The following is a 22,267-nucleotide window of genomic DNA, read 5'->3' as shown; positions in this document are numbered from 1 at the left end:
AGAAAATATTTACGAGCATTTAGTGCAAATCTATCTTTTTATCATTGTTTTTTTTTTTAACTTTACAGCAGATGTTACGGCTACTATAAATGAAAAAAAAAATTAGTTAAAAATATTTGTTGCTTCGTAGACGCTTTAAAATACTGTTTCATACGTGGCCCAAATCAAAATATTCATTTGTTTACTAAATTACTATCAAAACTATTCTCAATCGAGTTTGAAACAATTATTGATGCTGTTACAAAGAAAAGCAAAGTCATATTTCTCATCTGCGAGCTGAATGTTTGTACTTTGTATTGTTTCGAACTTCAGGGCAGAAATGATTAAATAAATAATTTTACTTATCAAAAAAAGATTTTTAGCCTTTTATTTTTAAATACACACAGATGTAAGCCCATGAAGTTGAACTCTTCTGAATTTCTTGTTGGAGATTGGGCCCTAGTTAGGTCTTATTTTTAATTTCCTCGAAACGCGAGATAATTTTTATTAAAAAAAAATTAGCTAGTGAGAACATTTTTATGTGCGAGTAATTAAGGTTCTTGAGGTTGGGGAACGAAGCGAGCTGAGGTCGAAACCTCTTAGTATTCTTATGCAGCTCAAAGACCGCACCAACAGTTCCGACTGATTTTTACACATAAAAAAGCTTGAAAAAAAGAGCTATCCAATGTTATTATAATTTTAGTAATAACTCTGGCAAACGGCGCTGTTTTACAGAAATATAGCCAAATAAATTAGAGCACTCAAAACATGGCAAACTTTACACTTTATTTATGCTGTGATATTAATTTTTTTAATATATATATATATATATATATATATATATATATATATATATATATATATATATATATATATATATATATATATATATATATATATATATATATATATATATATATATATATATATATATATATATATATATATATATTGGGCTACAAAATGTTCGAATCCGCTACTTTTGGAGCTCCCATTCGCTACTTTTTAATCTTAAGTTCTGGCAACACTGCCAAAAATAGAGATTGGTTCTTCGTCAGGAAACGCCTAAAAACTTCCTACGAAGAGGCGCTTGCGTAGGATGTTTTGCTCAAAAAACTGTTTATTGCGTTGAAACAGAAACCAGGTCGAGTTTCGTGTACTTTAGTTTGACATTCGAAACGGAAGTATAGAAAGTTTATCTGAGATGGCTGGGGAAAAAGCAATCGAAAATAATTCAACTTCCTGTAATATTTTCGATTTTAACAAAATGTCGAAAGTCAAAAAAGTTCTAGATGATGCGAGGGAGCAAAATAATCCTGAAATTGATTTGGTGGATAAAGGAATCACATCTTTTGAAGAACTACATGCCCTCCGTAAGAAATTCGTTTATTTATTTCAACATTTCCTAATTTGGTGTTTCTTATTATAAAACCGGTTGCGCAAAGAGGTGTGGTGACAGATTTGAATGCAGCACATGGGCTTTGTTTACATCTGTGAAATTAAATTGAATGATTAGTATATCATCTTTTTTAAAACAAAAGGCCGAAGAATCGATAAAATTAATTTTTGTAAAAAAATTAAACATCCTAAATCTTCCAATTTATTATATTATATTAGTCTAGATTATCAGTAACAAAAGATAATAATTAAGTTAGGTTCCTATTTTATAATATTTAATGCAAATTAATGACCATTACAAATACATAATATTTATGGTTAAAATTACAAGCAAATTTTTAATACAAAATCAAAGCTAAGCAACATTTTTAAAACAAATGGAAGTTTTTATTAGCAAAAATCTGGAAATTAAAATATTTGTTTATCTCAGTGATTTAATTTTTACATTAATCAATGGACAAATTGTATTACTTAATATATATATAAAGTATTAGATTGTTACTATTAAATTTACAATATTTTTATTAATCTTTCAAATTTTAGTTATTTTTTTGCTTATTTAATTATACATAGTTATTCAAAAGTAGATTTCACAAGTATATTGTTAAAAAAGATTAAACGTTTTTGTGTACTGATACAATCTGGGCCTAAATAATCAGATGCAGCGGGGAGATTTCCATATCATGTTCAGAATAATCACAGAGTCCTGTCAACTTTCGGGCAGTGGATTGCGAGAAAATAAAAAACTATTGTATACAAATCTACAATAAATAATAAGAGTTTCTATTTAAGATATCATCATTATCCTGTTCAATACCCTGAGATTTGAGTTAATATCTTCTAATAATATTACTTGGGGATTTCATAATTATCTATTAATGATCAAAATTTCCGGTCTTTGTATTTCTTATTTATTATTTTTTTAAATTTTTTTTTAAAAAGTCTTTTTGCCTAGTTTCAAATTTTTCGTACAATTTGTTTCTTAGTTAAATTGTTTTGAAATTTTTTAAATTCTCAGACTTTTTATTGTTTTTTAAATAAGCTTTAAACAGCTGTTAACATGACCTGATGAGCTAAATTTTATATCATTTTGTTCAATTTTTAATGGCTTTTTTTTAATATATCTAACATAACTTATATAGGATCATGTTTTTTAATTTTATTTAATTTATTTTTACTAATACATTAATCATATAATTATAGGAATATAAGTGAGACTTTTTATTATTATTTTTTTTAACGAGAACTGTTCTTAAAATAACACATGTATTTTCACTGCATGATTTTGATTTGTTAAATTTTCAGTATAATTTTTTTTTTAAAATCTTTTTGCCACCATTGAAAAAGAAAGTCATATTGAAATTTAGTACAAAAATTGCCATAAGAAGAAATATATTTTTTTATGATAATTAAAAAATTTACTTTTTAATTTTTTTATATAAAGTTAATATTAATATTTTTTTTAAATAGTCGTGATTTTTTTAAAATTTACATTACTTCGAATTAAAGGAAGCAAATGTCTTTTATTTCTTTGTTCTGTTGTAGATTAAAGAAACATGCTAAAAATAATGTGAGCAGTCTTCCCTGTGATATTTTTCTTTTTATCTATTTTATATTTATTTTAATATTTAACTATTTTAAAAATCTATAATATTTTTAATTTTATAAATGTTAAAATACATTTTAAATATTTATAATCCATTGTTTCAGTTGGATTGCAGAACATCACAAGGCTGACTCTTAGTCATAACAAAATTAAGGGTAAGAAATTATTTTATTTTTTGCTGTTGCGACTAAATCTAAAATGTTTATCCCATAACCTGTATTTTGATGTATTTTTTTAAATTAGTAAGAATTTTAATGAATACTACATTAAGATTAAAATTCTTTTTAGCTGTTTCACCACTTATTTCAAGTTTGCCAAATCTGGAATCTCTGAATCTCTTTAATAACCATATTGAGGTAATTATATTTGTTTCTTATTTATGTTATGTGTATTATAAAATGTAATTTTAAAGATACATTGACTATTTTTAATGTAATTTACACATTTTATATGTAAGCCGGTAATAAGTTAAAATTATAGGAAATCAATGTAATAGAAAATATATTTTTGATTTGAAGGAAATAAAACTGTGGCAAGGTAAAAACATGAATATTTATTAAAACTTAAATATTCCCAATACCAGATAACATTGCATTAAAATAGGAGTTAACTTTTTAAGTGTTTTAATGTCTACTATCCCTTAACTTATTGCATAATTGAAAATGTGGATAAACATTTAAAAATTAAAAAAAAGAAGAACCTACAATTGTGTGAGATATAGTATTTTATTAATTTTTTTACTTTTACAAATTTCTAAAAGTAAACAAACTAATTCTTCTCACTCTTACATAGTTTCTAATAAAATGCATTTTTCTGCAGTTTTTTTCTTCTTTTAATTGAGATTAATAAATGTCAGAATATCTTATCAATTTTAATTATTTATGCCTACATAAATATTCAAAAGATATTTCATTTTGTCAGAACTGTAATTTGAATTACCTTCACCTATTTTGTGTTAATTTTATTTAATAATTAACTGATTTCAATTATATTTATAATTTACCATAGGAAGTTCCTGCTACCATATCATCTTTATCAAAGTTAAAGTTATTAAATCTTGGGTATGTATTTTATGAAAAATATCAATATTATTTATTTGGTATAAAATTATTATTTTTTAACTAAATAAATTATTTATAAATCCACAATTAAGTATAACTGTCATCTCATCTTGTGATACACTCATCTTGTGATACAAAATGTGATACACTTTGATTTTAATGATAAATTTTTTAAAATTGTTTTGTATATCATTTTTCAAATGTGTTATATCTCAAGATTGTTTTTATTTAAATATTCAAAAATTTATAATGTTTAATTTTTAAGTTTTAGGATTTGGTTTGGTTTTTTTAAGCTTTTATTACTGCTAATAGGGATATAAGATCTATTTAACTCATATTTAGGATTTAACTCTATTTTTCTTTGAGGAAAAATGAATTATAATTATTTTAGCATTACAAACTGTCTCAAAATTTAAGTGAAACATTTTAAGTAATATTCAGTGTGACGCACATTTTACGCAAGACATTACAGGGCTCTAATTTAAACATATATTAAAAATTTTAAATTTTAAAAATGATAGTTTTAATAAATATTAATGATCAAAATTTTCAAAGGAGAAGTAAAAACTTGATTGATTTTGTATATAATAGTTCCTCATTACTTCTTTTTAAGTTTAATGTAAATATTTTATTTTCATTAATAAAGCTAAATATTTGGGAATGGTAAATACCCTGTTGTTGAGCTGTCCAAAGGTAGATGGGACCTTCCTTAGTTAAATGTAAACTTACTTTTTTTAAGGATACCTTAATGCCTTAAGAAAGTGGCATTTGAATTTAGTGTTTTGGCTTAGTTTGAATAAAATTTGATAATAAAAAATATATGTAACGGAATTATGGTATAAGACAAATTAAGCATTTAATTCAATTAAAAAAATCTAATTGTCATAACTCACAATAACTAGAGTAATTTAATTCACTAATAATTTGGGTAATTAATTCAAAATAATGAATTATATTACTATACAGATAAAAAAGTTATAATAAAAGAATGATATTAATCATTTAGTTATTTCATCAGTTTTAATTATAATTTAAATAAAACATTTAGTGAGTGGAGAATTTTATTGATAGAATGTAATAAAAGTCAGAATTATTCTCTCGTTCCTTTTTTTATTGTTCATCCCATTACGTAGTTAATATTTTGGCTTTTATATACAATCATCGCACATATTAAAAGTAACGGATTACTTACTGAAAATTATGTTTCATTATTTTTTCTGTTATAATGGCATAATTAATAGTGTTTAGTGTCTGGTGAGGTAAGTTTGAATATTGTTTTGATTTTTTAAAAAAATCTTATATTCTAGTTTATAAATCAAATAGGATTACATTTAATAATTTTTTAAATTGAATATTTATTATAAAAATGTCTAGACTTCTTTTATTTATTTTTTTACTGTTTTAAGAAATCTTTTTTTTTTAAGGCCTGACAAGCGCCCCAGCCACCATTTTCGGTTTCTCGATAAAGTTAATTTATCAGTTTAGCATATTGATTTTTTTATTATTACTTTGTTGGTATAGTACAAACAAGTTTCATTACATGAGGTGCACAATATTATTTATAAGTTTAGGAATATATAGCTGACTCTTATTCTTGTGCCACTAAATTTAATTTAAATAATTTTATTTTAAAAAAAAGTCAAGAAATTTAATAGATTTTTTTGCTAAAAAGTGCTATTTTTAAAAAGCTCTTGACTTAAAAATATTAATATTTTTAAATCGTGAGTTTTTTAAAACATTAATTAAATAATATAATAATTAATAGTTTTTTTTAAATATTGTTTATTAATGCATGAACAATATTTCAAAAAGCCTCATCTTTATGAAGTATTAATGAGGAATAGTTATAACACTAGTAGTCAGTTAAGCATAGATCCATGTGTAAAAGATTAATTTATTATGTTTTTGATGAGTCTTCCTTTTTTTTTACGCATTTGTTGAAAACCTAAATTTATCGAAAGTAAGCAAAGCAGATTCCAACGATCTCAACTACTCTTCCAGATTTCAACCTCTCCTTTCATAATATATGGATTATATGTTGGGGATATATTGTGCTACATTAATATATAATATATCTATTTGCACTAATATATATATATCTAGTTTTGTATCTCTCTCTCTTTCTTTTTTTTTAAATGTTTATTGTTCCTAAATGGCAGTGTTTTCTCTACAGCGCGAGAACGCGAGAATCTCGCATATTTTTTTTCTTTTCTCGCATTAAAAAATGATTACCGCGAGAAATTCGCGCACTCTATAAATCAATTTCAAAATTCACGAAATTCTCGCATTTTGGAAAAAGCTTCGAATTACGTCATTTAGAACAAAATCAGTTTCGCTTTTCTTCCTGGATCTTCGTTATTTTCAACACTTGCCCCGTTATCTAGCTTCCCTATTTACCAGTAGGTATTGTTCAGAACCTTTTCGAACAACAGAACACAACCCCTCCGAACCACGGAACCCCTTTCAGAACACATTTCTCTGCAACCATGTGTTTACTGTAGGTATGGATTTTCATATAAGACGTTCAAATTTTTTTATGCACTAATGTAAGATGGACAAATACCTAGTAAAGGCAAAATCTTCTATGATGATGCAGCAAAAATATTCAATGCTTTAAAAAATAGAAGACGTTAAAAATGTATTATAATAAAAGAAATGATTTTTTTTCCAAGTCTATTTGTATTTTTTCAGTTTTTAGAAATCTCACTTAACTTTCTGAAATCTCACCCTGTTTTTGAGAAAGGGTGAGAAATTGTCACCCATTTTTTTTCTATGATGAAAACACTGAATGGGTACAGTTATTCCTTAACTTGCAAATTCCAAAGCAATATAATATTGTGAACATGAAAAAGATGTTAGGATTCAATGTGACAGGGTGCGTAGCGTTTGTAAAAAGTACTTAAAGGTGCTTTTTTGGGGATTTCGTTTTTAAAAGCTTTTAAAGGTGCTTTTTTCAGCTGGCGTTTTTAAAAAGTACTTTTTTTCCGAATAATTTTTTTCTCCCTTCAGTGATATCTGGTGGATCCCATGCATTTCACGAAAAATGGGGAGTTTGCTACGTAATCATTCATATGTCGTACCCACGTTATGACTTGCGCATGTGCGCACACTTGAAACCGAAACCCGAGTGCTCCAATTCGGATAGAGAATATCAGATCCTTATGAAATGTTTTTCTTTTTAATTTATTTTAATTTTGTTCTTGTTTATTTTATTTAACTTCTAACACTTTTTTTGACGTAGGGGGTAAGGGTACTTTTGTTCTGAGTTCAGGGTCAAGTTGAATTCACTCGGTGATGTGGGAAAGTGCTGATTGTTTCGATTTGCGCCCGTTTCTTTTTGTTTTTTTTAACGCTAAAACTGTTTATAAAAAGTTTTTTTTTCCAATAATATCATTGATTGAATATGAATTTTTTGAGTGCTTGAAAACTTTTGTAAAGTGCTTGAAAAGTTTTTAAAAAGTGCTTATTTTTGATTCAAAGATTTGACTACGCTCCCTGATGTGACTTTCAATTAAAGTTTACAATTTTTTTTTCTTTCCAGAATGAATAGGTTGAGTACACTTCCTAGAGGATTTGGATCATTTCCCCAGTTGGAAGTCTTAGACTTGACTTATAACAACTTAAGTGAAAAGACTTTACCCACAAATTTCTTTATGATTGGTATGTTTGAAAGAAATTCTTTTTACATTCTAACTTTCGTTTCTACTTCCCTATCTGTATTTGTGACAGGATTTTTTGTTATTTCAAAGTTATATATTTGTTTTATTATACAGAATTTATTTATAATTTGTTTGGTTTTTATAAAATTAATAAAGAATTTTGTTAAGTTATTTTTTTTCTAAGTAGATTTTACTTGAAATTTTTTTTTATTTCCTGTTCTTTATTATAAATTTATAAAATTGCAAATAATCATTTTTTGTTTATGAAGAATTATTTGTAAGCATTAGTGTTGGTATCCCACTTTGTCTATTAAAATAGTAGTAATCTTCATACCTTCCTAGGGGTTTCCCTTTTTAATATGTTCCATAACCTCCAGGTTCCTGTTTTTTCAGATTTAATTATCAATATCAAAATTAAAACATTCCTGCAACAGGCTGTTGGGGCTATAAGGGTCATGTAGATTAAGATTCAACAGGGTGCTTAGCATTTTTAAAAAGTGCTTAAAGGTGCTTTTTTTATTTGGGGTTTCTAAAAGATGCTTAATTTTCTATCTCTTAAAAAGATGTTTTTTCTTTGCTGTTTCGATTGTCATTCTAAATTACAAAAAATGCATGATTTTCACAATTTTCTCTGCAATATTTATCAGAAACTAGTTATTTTATCATGATTAAAACTAAACTAATTAAAACCAAGGGCTACTGTGCCCATCTCAGTTTTCTTGACCTTGGGTTCTGGGGTGCTGGAGCAAATGTTCCGGTTAGGTGGTCCATTAGGTGGAATCCCCAGTGTTTAGTTCCCAAGCATGCTTGGCACTCATTTATCGACCCACTTTAGGTATGAAAGGTTGAGTCAACCTTGCCCAGCCCAAGGAACAAACCCAGGACCTGTAGCACGGGAGCACGAAGCGCTCGCTACCACTAAGCCACCGGGCATCATTTTATCATGATTATGTATTTTTTTGAAAATGCTTTTTTTTTATTTATTTTTATTTTATTATTATTATTTTTTAAGAAATTTAAACGATAGAAAAAAATTGTTTTTATTAATGGACACATTCTAGTTATGATTTTTTTTTTTTTTTTTTTTGGAAACTGATTAAAAATATTTTTTGAGTGCTAAAAAAATACTTCAAAGGAGCTTTTTTTTAATTAAAAAATCTGGCTACACATCTTATTCAATTATTTCATGACCAACAGCATGATTGTGGTACATAATGTAGTTTACATTTAGATTCTTGTGCTATTTTAAGCTCTACATTAAATTAAACTTTTAACACAATTAATAATAACAATGGGGAAAATGTTCAATATTTGATTTTAGTTTTAGACAAGAAAGCATTTTGTTAAAATGTATCAATACCTCAACTATCCTTATACAAGACGTGACTTCATATAAATAGTTATTCATATTTCTAAAAGATCTTAGGCTGTATAACAAAGTTTAAATTCTGATTGCTCTATTGTCATATGAAATTGAGCAATAAGAGGAGGCTTTTTTAAAATTTTTATTCACTGCATTACTCACTAAATTGCAAAGATCTGATAACATTGGGGAAAAATTTTTTGTTTTCTTTTTCCTTTGCATAAGGTTTTTGAATGGATCTTAGGAGATGTTCAAATCTGCAATCAGCTTCTTTGTACAAGTTTTTGTGATATTTAATAATATATTTATAACCAAGATTTTTTTAAATTAACTCAAATAAATACTAAATGCCCCCACTTCTCTGCTACGTTGGAAGTGGTAGGAAGAAGGGAATAGTACATTTCAGTTTATGACGTGATACATTAAGGTCATATTATTTTCTGTTCTAAGTGTTATTTTCAAAGGAGCAGAAGAGTATACTTGCAGGTATATGAACCTAAATTGTTCTTTGTACATTGTACATAAACTTGTACATTTTGACAGAAAATAATCTATTATGTGATATATATGCATATAATGGAACACCTGAGTCAGGTAAGATCAAGTATTTGCATAATTGCAACCAAAAAATTGTCCCTGCAATGTAATTCCTCTCTGAGGAGTTACAGATTTATATAAATAAAAATTACTGTTAGTAGATTTATATAAATAAAAATTAAAAGAGTTTATGAACCAGTTAATTAATTATTTTTTCATTTTGCTTTTTATTTTATATTTGGTTTAATTTATAAATATTTATTATCTAGAGCTTAATAACTAATTATTATAATTTTTCATCTTAAATTGGTTGCTCATGAATTACTCTTAACCTAATCTAATGAAAGAAATTCTGTTTAAAATGACACAAATTATGTTTAAATGACAATGTCTTTTATTACCTTTTATTGAAGTTTTTTGTAAATTTTTAAATACTGTACTATATTATTTTGTATTATTATCCATCAACACACTAAATACTGCCAATCCATATACCATTTTAAAACTGTTTAACCATTAATTTTTCGAACAAGATTCAACATGATTTTCGAAAACAACTTTGATATAAATTAAAGAAACAGTTCAACTAAAGCACTTCTACCTAATTCCAATTTACATAATTTATGGAATATTAGTAAATATGTATATTATAACACCTCTTAAACCTGGTTGCTATTGAAATTCATGCTATGATCATTAAAGTATTAATTGATTTCAGTTTATGTTACTTTAATTTGAGTTCAGTGTTGATTTTCTTTCTTTCAGAAACTCTCAGAGCTTTATATTTATGTGATAATGACATTGAGTATTTACCTCCTGAAATCGGCCAGCTGAAGAATTTACAAATTGTAAGTAAATTTTTTATTAATATGTTAAATTTTGCAATTCTGTATCACATATACAGGGGTCGCATTCCCCCTAAAATTCATAAAATTCCTAAAAGTATGTGCAAACCCTAAAATTCCTAAAAATCTGATAAAATTTTGTTGGTGTTCCTAAAAAATTGGAGTTATAGGCTAAATATAAATAAAAAAGCAATAATCTAAAATATGAGAATTTAACTACGTTAATTAAAACTGTTTTAATTTTGCCACATGGGAATTCTGATCCTGAGAGAGGTTTTTCGATAAATAAAGCAATGCTTAATGTGAGTCACCATGAGTATACTATTATGTCGCTTAGACTAATCAAAGATACCATTCGAAATTATGGAGGAGTGTTGAAGATCACCACAACGCTATTGAGGGCAGTAAAAGAATCTCACAAATCATATCAAGAATATTTTAGAAAAATGATCATGATTAATTTGTTTTTCTCTAACTTCTAATATAAATTGCTGATTTGAAATCTAATAATATCACTCAATAGTTTTTCTTAATAAAGTAAGGTAATAATAAAGTTTTGATTAAGAAGGTGAAAATTAAATAAAAATCCAAGTTGGTGTTAATTTATTTTTTCTCTTGATTTATTCTCACTTTTGCCTGTTCCTGAATTATGCACTTAATTTCTGATAGGTAATATGTAAAGTTGAAATTTCATTTTTACTCTTTAGAGATTTCATTCTTGACTTAATAAATTTCAGAGCTTTATTTTATGGCTTGCAATTATTTATGATATGTGTGGATGAATTGTAATAATCTTCTGTTATGTAATAAACTACCGTGTGATCTGTTTTTATCCTAGCAAAATCATATATTACCCCTAAAATTTACCTAAAATTTTTTGAAAAAAGTTCCTAAAATTACCCTAAAATTTTAAAAAACTTTGCTGCTACCCCTGCATATAGTTTTATTTAAGATTGATTAAATAAGAAAGGTATTTAAAACAAAAAAATATTTTACCTTTTTCATGGCTAAAATCTAAATATAGATATTTTTTGGATATCAATTTGTTATTACTGCTGAACTCAATTATGAATGTTAATGTATATATCAATGCATAGATTTCCTGAATTTAGCACCAGGAAACTAATGCCTCCAAATTCTTTTAAATACTCTATAATTTAATTAATTTTAATTTTTTTAAAATTACCCTGTTATAGTGAACCGGGAATATAGTGAACTCTTGGTTGTAGTGAACTATTTTAGTGGCTCCGTTCAAATTCTCATTTAGATAGTGTTATTTTAAACCAAGGTTAAAAAAAAAGCAGTCCTGAGTTATAATTTGCACTTAAACATTTCATGTGTATTTGACGCCCAATTTTTAAATTACCTTTGTTCCTCAATTCAACTCCTGGCCAAGCTATACGATGAGGGGGAAGTTACGAGCTTGATGCTCTGACCATTGGTGGGTGTCCAAACCGGAAGTTACGACATTGGAATGTGATATTTTTTTAACTGTGATTCATGATAATTGGTTTGATGATGATTTTTCTAGTAATTTTTTCTGCCTTTTTCACTTGATTTTTGAAATTAAGATGTTTTTAATTCAATGTTATTATGATGGCTGATTTCAAGTTATTAGTTTTTGACGTGTTCAATTCATCTTGATTTCATTGTAATTTCAAGTCTTGGATGATAGTTTTTGCAGTTGTTATGTATTTTTTTCAAAATCTGATGTTTTTTATACATTATTGTGACACTCAAATTTGAATTATAATTACCTGATCCGTTGGACTTTTAAAAATTCGATTCCGTCATAATTCCACATAATTTTTCAATCGTTTTTTCACACTAATTTCTTATTTTAGTAATCACTTTTTCACCCACGTGATTCATGTTAGTTGCATAGTAAATCCACATTAATTTCTTATTGCTTTCTCGGCTGTTGCTTTTTGTTTTTCCAGACATTTCGACATTTTTATAATCCAGATATTTTTAATGCATTATTATTACGACACGTAAGATCTTTAAATTAGAATATTACGCTCATTCAAAAAAAAAAAAATAATAATAATAATAATATGATTTATAGAATGCGCAAATTAAACTGAGGAACTATTTCTAATTGAAAAAAAGATATCTTTTTAATGATAAATTGAAAACTTTGTATATTTTGGGTTTCTTAAAAACTAAGCAAAATTTTAGGAAATACAATCCCCTTTTTTGGTGGCATATAGTGCTGTTTTCAGTTTTTAGGGCTCCTATAGTGCTCTTTTCAGTTTTCTCTTTGACTTTTGTTTATTATCTATTTTATTTGGTAATAATCTTTAATCAAATTACATATTAACACAATCACTATTTTCAATAATATAACTGTAATATACTAAAAAATATTTTTTAAAGTAACCATAGTAAACCATTGTTAATATTGCTGGTTGCACAAACGGTTCACTATAGCAAGGTTTGGCTGTAGTTTTTAAAGATTTTTTCCCTTCAATATAGTCTTGTTATTCTAACACCGTATACGGCTATGGTTGTTCTTAAGTATTTACTGTCATTAGAACTTTCTATCGTTTGTTTTTTTCCTATTATTTTTTATAATTTCTGTTTCTGTTCTTTGATATATCTTTTTTACTTACTAAACTTAAACTATAAATTAATTTTGAATTTTTTGATGAAAGATAAATTTTTAATGCAATTGCATATTTTTATATTGAATTCTCAGAGAAAATCTGAAATGAGAGCTTATACTTAAGATGGGACACCAGTGTGCCTTTAACATATATTTTTTCTAATGCACTAATTGCAAGTAAAAATATATTTTGGTATTTTTTAACTTCGAAAAACAGTCTAATAGTTACTTAAAAAAAACTGTTAGATTATTTGAATTAAGTTTGTACTAAAATATTAAATCTTAAAAAATGGTTGAAAAAAAAACTTTTTTTCATTCATATTCAAAACTTTATCATTAGTCATCTTAATTAAAAGATCAGCTTCAAAAATGTAGCAATATTAGAAAGATTTTTAGGAAAAAATTTTATCCCATTTTTTAAAATTATATCTTGCACATTTCTTTATAAATAGCTTATATATTTATGCATTGCAATTTTTATTGGAATAAATTAATGGTTTTTATTCTTCAGTTGGGACTTAGAGAGAATGATTTACTTAGTCTTCCTAAAGAAATAGGGGAGCTTTCCCGATTAAGAGAACTTCACATTCAAGGCAATCGACTTTCATTTTTACCTCCTGAGCTTGGTAAGATATACAATACTATATTTTTATACATATCTCACTAATTTCATTTTTAGATAAATCAAGGTATTGTTAGCTTGAAGACTAATGATTTGTCATAAGAATATTCTGATAATATTAAAAAAATTATTATTTTAGTACTATGTTTTCACAAATCGTACCTTTTTCTTTTTTTTGTAATATGGGTTGACGTTGACATATTGCACAAGTTATACCCAAGTTTTAGTTTTAATACTAATAAGATAATTGTTTCAGTCATTCTTTATAAAATCTTTACTTTTGTACTGAAGAGATGATGCAATCCCCTTGTATATTATTGGTTTTGTAAACATTCCCAGGTAATAAATTTCTAGGAAAAAATAATATAAGTTATTAAAATTAGTAACATGATATTAATGCTTGATTTCTCAAAATTATCCAACCCCTTGAGTTAAATGCTCCTCAATTTTGTGACAATCGCATGGTTGTGGTAATGGGGTCAGCATTGCTCACAAATTGTTGTTGCTTCAAAAACAGGGTGATACCTATTGATCTAAAGCTGGTGGGGCTTCAAGCCGCTACTGAGAATCAAACCCTAGTCATTCAAACTGACAGCTCAATACTTTTAATCAGCTTAGTCATTGTGGCACAAAATTTATCAATGGTGATCCATGGATGCATTTGAATATTTTGTAGTTATATATATGTGTGTATCACAATAAATAAAAAGGACAAAAATAAAAAAAGAAGAATAAAATTAGGAAAAACTATCTATATATATATATGTTGCATACGCCATGCAGTGCCATCTGCACTAAAGCAGACTCCCTAAGCACTCACTCATGGGACTGCAACGGGGAGACAGCTCCAAAAGATGTTTCAGCTCTAATTATTTTGTATTGTCTTTTAAGTGTTTTTTTATAATAAAAGCTTTAAATGCAACCCTAGACTGCTTTGAAGCTTATCATCGACACTCCCCGTCCGTAACATATATTGGAAATTTGGAATTACTGCAAAAATATTTATCTTAAGCAAAGTTAATAGTTACAAAATGGTGAATAATCAAATTGACTGATCCCATAGTAAAAAAAAAAAAACTGTGTAAACCAGTAGAAACAAAAGGCTACTAGGATTTTTTAAAATTTTATTTTACATTTACTCATTTTTTATGACATTATCGATGTGATTCTATGCATACTCATGGGAGAATTTATATTGTTTGGGAGAAATTTTTTTTATAATAAAAAACCATTTAGAGATATTGATTTGGATCATACTTTTTGTGATTTGCTATACTTTGAGTATCAGCTAGTTTCAAAATAAATATTAATGATATAGTTAGCGAGAGAATGAAAATATTTTTATTACATATTTCAAAATATGCTGAATTTTTTCTTCAATTCAGTATTTTTGATACTGATTGGGTCACATATCTGTTAATACTTTTATTTCATATTATGTCTGGGTAACATGGAAACAGAATCACGCTCAGTTATTCTGCTCCAATTATATTTTCTTAGTTACTGCGTAGTGAATTAATGTTAATATGTTTTATTTTTTTTATCTACAGGAAATCTAGATCTTCTTGGGCAACATTGTGTTGTTAGAATGGACAATAATCCATGGGTTCCACCCATTGCCGATCAATTACAACTGGGAATAACACATGTGATTGAATATATTCGCACTGATACATATAAATAGTAAGTACATTTTCTAGAGCACTTGAGATCATAAAAATATTATTTTGTCTTTTCTTATGAAGTAGTCCTTCCATTAACTTTGGCCCTTACCCTATATGATCCTTTGTTATGGGTTTGTCTATCTGTGTTGTTTCTTGCATTGCTTCTTCCGTTATAGTCTGCATAGGTCTGTCTAGGTTTTTCTTTGAGGAACCTATTTTGTGAAAATTTAAACATAATTTGTAAAAATAAAAAATTATTTGAAAAAATAAGCACAAAAATGTGGTAAAAATATGTTTATCGTTTCTTACAGGATGCAAAAATAAAAGTTTAAGAAAAATTATTTTGTGAAACTACCGTTTTTCCTAAGGTTGAATTTGTGAAGGTACCGCTAAACGGTAGTAAATTTGACCTGGACAGACCCCATGTCTGACATAACTAAGTTCGTAGACCAAAAATAGCATTTATTGTATAAAATAGACAGCACACTTGCCACTAAATTAAAACATAATAATTGTACATCTGCATTTACAGTGATTTAAATCTCAGCAGCATAGTTATTTAAACTCTGGAACCAGGGTTGGGTATTTGACGTCAAAAAGTGGTTTTTGACGTGACAAGGGTATAATACTGGTTTAAACCGTCAAAAACTGAAGTTTGCCAAGAAAATATATAAACTTCAAAACTACCAACAGTTGCCATGCATTATATTGAAATTTAATTATACTATAGGTAATCAACAGGTTTTAAAATATTTTTTAATTAAAATTAAGGTAAAATAACAGATTTAAAATCTCAGAAATTTATATTCAAATGCATGTGCAGAAAAATTTTGCACAAAAATTGTTTAAATATTTATATTTCGAAAAAAAAATTTTTTTTTTGATACTTAAGAAAATTAGAAGTTTATTACTATGTCTTTTTAACATATAACTAATATTTATAAGGAACTTACAAGTTATGTTGTATAAATACAAATTTGATACAAGTGTATAAAAAGAATTTTTTATTGTTGTACCGAATATCTTTATTATCCAGTATGTTAATTTGAATTTAAAAGTAGTTATATTTGTGAATAATGATAAATATAATTCATATTGTTTATTATATTTATTTATAATTATTACACTTATCATTTTAAAACAATTTTTATCTCTTAATTTTTTTTTTCTCCACTTGTATTAAGAATACAAATAATGCATATCTTGAAAGCAAGAAGTAATTATTCAACAGCTGAATATTTAGATATTCAACAAAACTATATAGTATTCAGCAAAATGAAATTCACAAGTATTTGGATAAACTAAATTTTCAGCATAGTAAATGAATAGGCTGAATATACTGTAACGCTAACTACTCTGTGTATTTAACAGAAAGCACTTAAATTTGTATTGTCTTATGTTAAAAAGATTATTAAGAAGATTTAAAAGAATATTAAAAAGATTTTACTTTAAACGATGTTAATGTACAAAACTGCTAATGTTTATCTTTAAAAATGTCTAATTTTTAGTATAATCTATACTATACACTAAATTTGCTTATAAATAAATTTCTTAACAATATCACTGCAGATTTTCAATAACACATGAAAATGAATACATAATATTACAAAAGATGTGAGCTTTCCAAAGTACAAGATTTTGGTTAGTATTCAAAATATAAGTGTTTCTTCAAAATTTTAAATTTATTTTTCTAGAACATATTTAGAAACACTATCCTTTATAAAAATATATATAAATTTTATGTATTAATTAAATTTCACATATGAATATAGGTTTTTGACATTATCGACATTTTTGACAGAGGTTTTTGACGTGGCGGTTTAAACCGTCAAAAACTGTCACATGTCAAAAACCTGCCAACCCTGTCTGGAACAAATCCACGGTCGTCTTTCGGCCTGGCTGATCTTTTTCCATTGAACAGGTTTTTATAGATTTGAAGATGTTGCCATCTTAGAATTATAACTTTAAAAGAGCATTTGATTTTCAGTTAATTTGCATAACACATAAAATATTTTCTACAGTCTTTAGTGGGACTACTAAACCAAATGTTTTGATCATATTATATATTGTTTATCAGTTTTCTTATGCTAATTCCAAATTAATTATTGTAATTTATTGTGTCTTCTTAGCTTATACAGTCGTCAAAAACCGGCACTTTCTCCTCCTCCAAAAAGAAATGACAAATCCAAAAAAATCAGTCTAAAAAAAGATTAAGATGACTGACTGCGCCATAACCAACATTTGAAAAATGTTCAGCAACTGCCAGAAAGTTTTGTATATATTTTCCTGTTCTTATATTGCTTGTTAACAAAAGTCATTTATTATATTATAAGGGACAGTAAATAAAAGTGGCAAATATTTTAGTTTGGGTTTTTCTATATCCTTAACCCTTTGACGCAGAATTTGTATTCAATATATTTTTCACACTTTTTTCATTATTTTGTATTCACTTAGGTCAAAATAAGTGAAAAATGTTACACCTAGCATTTTAATAATTTGCGGTTATGAAATACTGCAGTACATAAAGTACTGGTGTCTTTTTCTGGGGTAAAGATAAAATCTTCTAATTAATTAGATTAAAGAAAAACAGTTAATCATCATTCAAATTTTATTTAATTTACAAAATCAATTATTGTTAAATTTTTGAATATGAAAAAAAAAAGTATTTTTTTATACAAACTAGGTTTTTTTTTAAATTTTATATTTAGTACAATTATAATTCTGTAATCCCACAGTTTTTTTTAGTAGTTTCTCAGTGAAGACTAGTCTGAATAATGTCTAGATATTTTTCCTGCTCCCATACCTTGAAAAGTTTTTAACATTTAAAAATTTTAAAGCAAAAAAAAAAATCTCACAAGATCTTTGGGCGGTTTAAGCTTTATCTTTCAAGGGTTAGGTTTCGGTTTATGTTACAAGAGACAATTTGAAACAAACAGTTTTGATTGATGAAGTAATTGTAAAAAATCATTTTGAATATTTTTATTTATTAAAATTAGATTTAGTTTGTGTAAGTACTCAGTGATTTCACTCATGCACTTTAACAAATTAAATATGCTAAAATTATATAATTTTTTATGTAAAAAAAGTATTTTTTCTTCGTTTGTTATTAATAATTAAAGAAAAATATAAAAATAATTCTGTGTGTCAAATTACGCTGTTATTCCATGAGGCTGATGTTTCATAATTAAAACCCTTAATGGTACAAATATAATTTTTGTTGTTGAATTTCCTTGTTTGGGTTTTAAATATATAAAATAATTATAAATTTGAATAGAGAGTGAATAGAGATAGTTATCGATTCATATTTTAATTAGAGACTCAAATTTTTTGAAAAAGTAAAGACCCAGAAATATAGATTTCTTGGATCCTAAGGACATGTAGTCTAGTTGAATCACTGGTACTGTTACTAAAAGTGCCACTGTTATTTATTGTTACCCTATGCAAAGTTGTATTGTTTAGCTTGATATTTTCTAGGTTTGCATTTAAACTTGTTTTATTTTTAAGCAGATAAAAACTAATGTTGCTTTTGTTGAGGAAGTTGTATTTACATAAATGTACTCATTTGAGAGTTCGATTTTTTACCATCTGATGAAATCATTCATTGACAATGAATTAAAAATCCCATTTACTTATATTTTACATTGATTCACTCATTATTTTAGTTTTTTACTTGTTATTATGTGGAAAACTTGTACAAACAATCTAAATATTACACGCAAATGCAATAAAGTAAAATGAACTATCTTGTTGCTTTTTAGATGACTATGCATTACTTATTTTGCTGCTTTATAATTTGATGTGCTTACCAGCTGAATATTTTCAAAATATATTTTTAAAAAGTTTTTATTTTTTTAAAATTAATTATTTTTATTTTATAGATTTTTAATTTATTTTTTATGAACAGAAGATTAACAATTTATCATTAGGAGTTTAATTGTTTTCCACTAAATGCAGGCAAAGTTTGGCAACTGTATATTTTGTGGTTTAGATTATTTTTGTTTTAATTTTTTAGTGTGTTTCAATTAGCCAATTCAAGTATGGTTGTGAAGACAGTAGTAATATATGTTCTTGAAATTTTGTGTCTAGTAAAATGTTTAGTTTTTCATTTATAAATTTGTATATTTATTAACACCTTTTACATTGTTTTGCCTATACTTTTATTTAGTAAGTAATTATTCGAATTTTTTTTTTCTAATATGTTTATATAAACTCTTGAATTTCATTTAATATTAACCTTTTAATGTTACTGTTGAACTTTAATTTGTTATGCAATGCAATTTTTCAAATGTAGTTCACCGTAACTACAAATGTGCTCTTGATATATGAAATGATGATCCCCTATGAATTATTTTAAAGTTAGTCTGTTTTTTTTTAGAGTTAACTTCAGAAGTTTTCTTAGTCTGTTTTCTTTCTTTAAATTTTTTATGAAATTAAATTTACCATGCTGTTTTTTTTTCCATCATAAATATTTATTTTAGCCAAAATAATTTCTTGATTTTTTTTTTTTTTTTGTTATTACAAAAAAGCATTTATATTTTTTTCAACACTTTTTATTTAACTTATGTAATGTTCATTTGTTTATTCTACATTTCACACTTTTTTTTGTTGAAATTAGTGAATTATAAGACTGTGTTGTCATTGCAGGAATTCATAATCAAAATTATTTTACTTAAAGCTAAAAAAACATGAAAATGAGAATGTGAAAAAAACTAAGAGGTGTGTGAAAAGAATGAGAACTAATGTTGAACAAGATAGTTAACAAGACGTGTTTTCAGCTTTTTACTTTTTTTTTCTTGTTTTAACTTGTTTGTAATTATTCCTACATCTTTTCATTTTTTAAAAATTTTTTTATTCTGTACTTGGATAGTTAAAATGTTGTTTCAAAGTATCAAAAAATTGTATTTGTGTAACTTTTCTTTATCTGAATATTTTAATACCTTAAACATTTTTTTTATTAAATAAATATAGATAAAGAAAATTTTGATTGAATATATTGACAGCATTTTTTTCTTAAGTTGTTACTTTTCAGAATAGTTTAGAACTAGTTAAATCATTTGAATATTTTACCGATACATAACATATTTTGCAAAAGTTTTTGTAATGGAATATTTTTATGGCTGCTATTTTTCAAATTTAAAAATAAGACTTGCGAAACTGTCTGCCTAAGACAAAGCACAATTTTTTATTATGACAGACATATTTATAAAGAAAAATGTCATATAATATTTATTTAAATAATTTTTATATGCTTTCGCTGCTGATTGTATATTATGAATCAAGCATAAAAAATCTATTGCTAATTATTTTATTATATGCTGAAAACTATAGAATATTTATCTGTTGCAGATGCTTTTAACTCTTTATTTACATTATTATATTTTTAAATCTGCTGAATATTTTTGTATTTTAGATGTTTTAAACCAGTTTTGTATGCATGGATTTAAGGTATCTAAAAACTGTTTTCAACTGGTGCTGTTTAAACTTGAAATATTTTTATAAAAATTTTGCGTTGTCTAACACATTTAAATCTGAAATAATCAAAATATTTATAGATGAAAAAAATATATTAATAAAATTTTTATTTTGAAATACCAGCAATTAAATTTTAAATAAAGTATTTTATCTTCTTTGTGTGCTCATTTTTTTCCAAAGTTTTTCTTAACTTGTTATAAACAAAATAGTTAATTAAAAAAATAATTTAACACATTTTTCTTAAAATTGTTTTGTTATATTTTTTAAATGTTTATCGGAATATAAAGCTTTTAAGGCTGTCTTAAATTGTGTCTAAAATCAGTGACCATCTAAATAAAGGAATAAAAATCTGCAATTATGCTAAATTTATACTGATTATTAAAAGAGAAAATGATAAATTTTAGACAAAGTCTTCAGATAAAACTTCTGAATTTCTATTAAATAATCTAACACATTATCTATTGAACTATCGATGACTGGCTAAATTAGCTGCTTCTGTAACTCATGAATTCAAGACCACAAACATTGTATTATGAAAAGTGCCTTCATGAACAAAACTGGTTGCACGCTAATGTTTAAACTAAGCAGATGTGTTGCCAATTTACGGGGTCACTAGCGGGTGACCGACTGATTTAAAAATTAAAATCTCTGAAATAAAAGAGTGAAACGGTAAGTCTATTATGATAGCTGTAAAATTTTATTCTGAAATTTTGGGATTTAGTTATATAGGGTACCGACAGGTGGCGCTGTAACTCATCGGTGAGCTGAGCGATCAGTTTTAATGTTAAAGCTTCAAAGAAGTTAGTCGTACAATATTTTTTATGATTTAAAACTCATGCCTGTCAACGGTTTTCCAAGTGAGTTTTACCATTTAAGTGATTGCAAAAATCATTCTTTAATTTTGGCACTATTGCATGCAATAATTAAAAATTATATATATTTCAGGTTTAATAATCATTTGACGTATCTTTTCTATGCTGATAAAATTTAAAGTTAAATTTCAATTATTACTGTAATCATAATTTCGCTTATTTTGGGGTAAAACGTTCTTAAAAAAGAGCATTTTTCTGCTTAAATTATGAATGTAATGAAACATTTTTAAGGAAAAAAGAATCTTTTGTTGCTCTGCTTTGTTATACCCATTTTATTTTATTTCAATTTTTTATATTGAAAGAGTAAAAAAAACGTGCCTTTTTGAAAGAAGTATTTTGCTCATGCTTTAACCATGTGAGCCTCTTCATTTTACTATAAAAGAAGCGACAGCTTCATATGGTTTGAGGTTTAATAATACCTATATTTTGTAAAATGTTATATAAGACTGTTTTTTTTCCTTTATAAGTGCTAAGAATTAGAAATTTGTTCTATTACTTAACTTTTTCATGGAGGAGGGAAAAATCTATTATCTTATATTGACTTAATTGAATTGAATATACATGCACCAATGAATGATTCT

At 26.0% G+C, this 22,267-nt stretch overlaps 1 protein-coding gene and 1 long non-coding RNA gene across 2 annotated transcripts in view; one reads left to right on the top strand and one right to left on the bottom strand.

Annotated features, from left to right (window-relative positions):
* Positions 1-993: 993 nt before the first annotated feature.
* Positions 994-20,971, top strand: ics (ras suppressor protein 1). Its single transcript, XM_016062469.4, has 9 exons — positions 994-1,352; positions 3,088-3,138; positions 3,272-3,339; positions 3,992-4,044; positions 7,586-7,704; positions 10,369-10,451; positions 13,568-13,682; positions 15,229-15,361; positions 17,472-20,971. Exons 1-9 carry the CDS (start codon positions 1,184-1,186, stop codon positions 17,554-17,556), a joined length of 876 nt encoding a protein of 291 aa, XP_015917955.1. The 5' UTR covers positions 994-1,183; the 3' UTR covers positions 17,557-20,971.
* Positions 15,194-22,267, bottom strand: part of LOC122269363 (uncharacterized) — a 38,466-nt gene continuing 31,392 nt past the window's right edge. Inside the window, exon 2 of the long non-coding RNA XR_015432948.1 lies at positions 15,194-15,554. This is a non-coding gene — a long non-coding RNA (uncharacterized LOC122269363). The remainder of the gene's footprint in view (positions 15,555-22,267) is intronic.

The sequence above is a fragment of the Parasteatoda tepidariorum genome, chromosome 4, assembly GCF_982258835.1.
Source record: "Parasteatoda tepidariorum strain Cologne lab strain chromosome 4, Ptep-v5.0, whole genome shotgun sequence".
Taxonomy (NCBI): domain Eukaryota; kingdom Metazoa; phylum Arthropoda; class Arachnida; order Araneae; family Theridiidae; genus Parasteatoda; species Parasteatoda tepidariorum.
The sequence above is the reverse complement of the archived record's forward strand: the minus strand, read 5'-3'. Positions and strand labels throughout refer to the sequence as shown.

Bases quoted from the DNA above. Each gene is read 5' to 3' on its own strand.
- ics (XM_016062469.4), top strand. From the start codon at position 1,184: ATGGCTGGGGAAAAAGCAATCGAAAATAATTCAACTTCCTGTAATATT. The intron at 1,353-3,087 runs GTAAGAAATTCG...CCATTGTTTCAG, and splicing joins TGAAGAACTACATGCCCTCC to TTGGATTGCAGAACATCACA. The intron at 10,452-13,567 runs GTAAGTAAATTT...TTTATTCTTCAG, and splicing joins AGCTGAAGAATTTACAAATT to TTGGGACTTAGAGAGAATGA.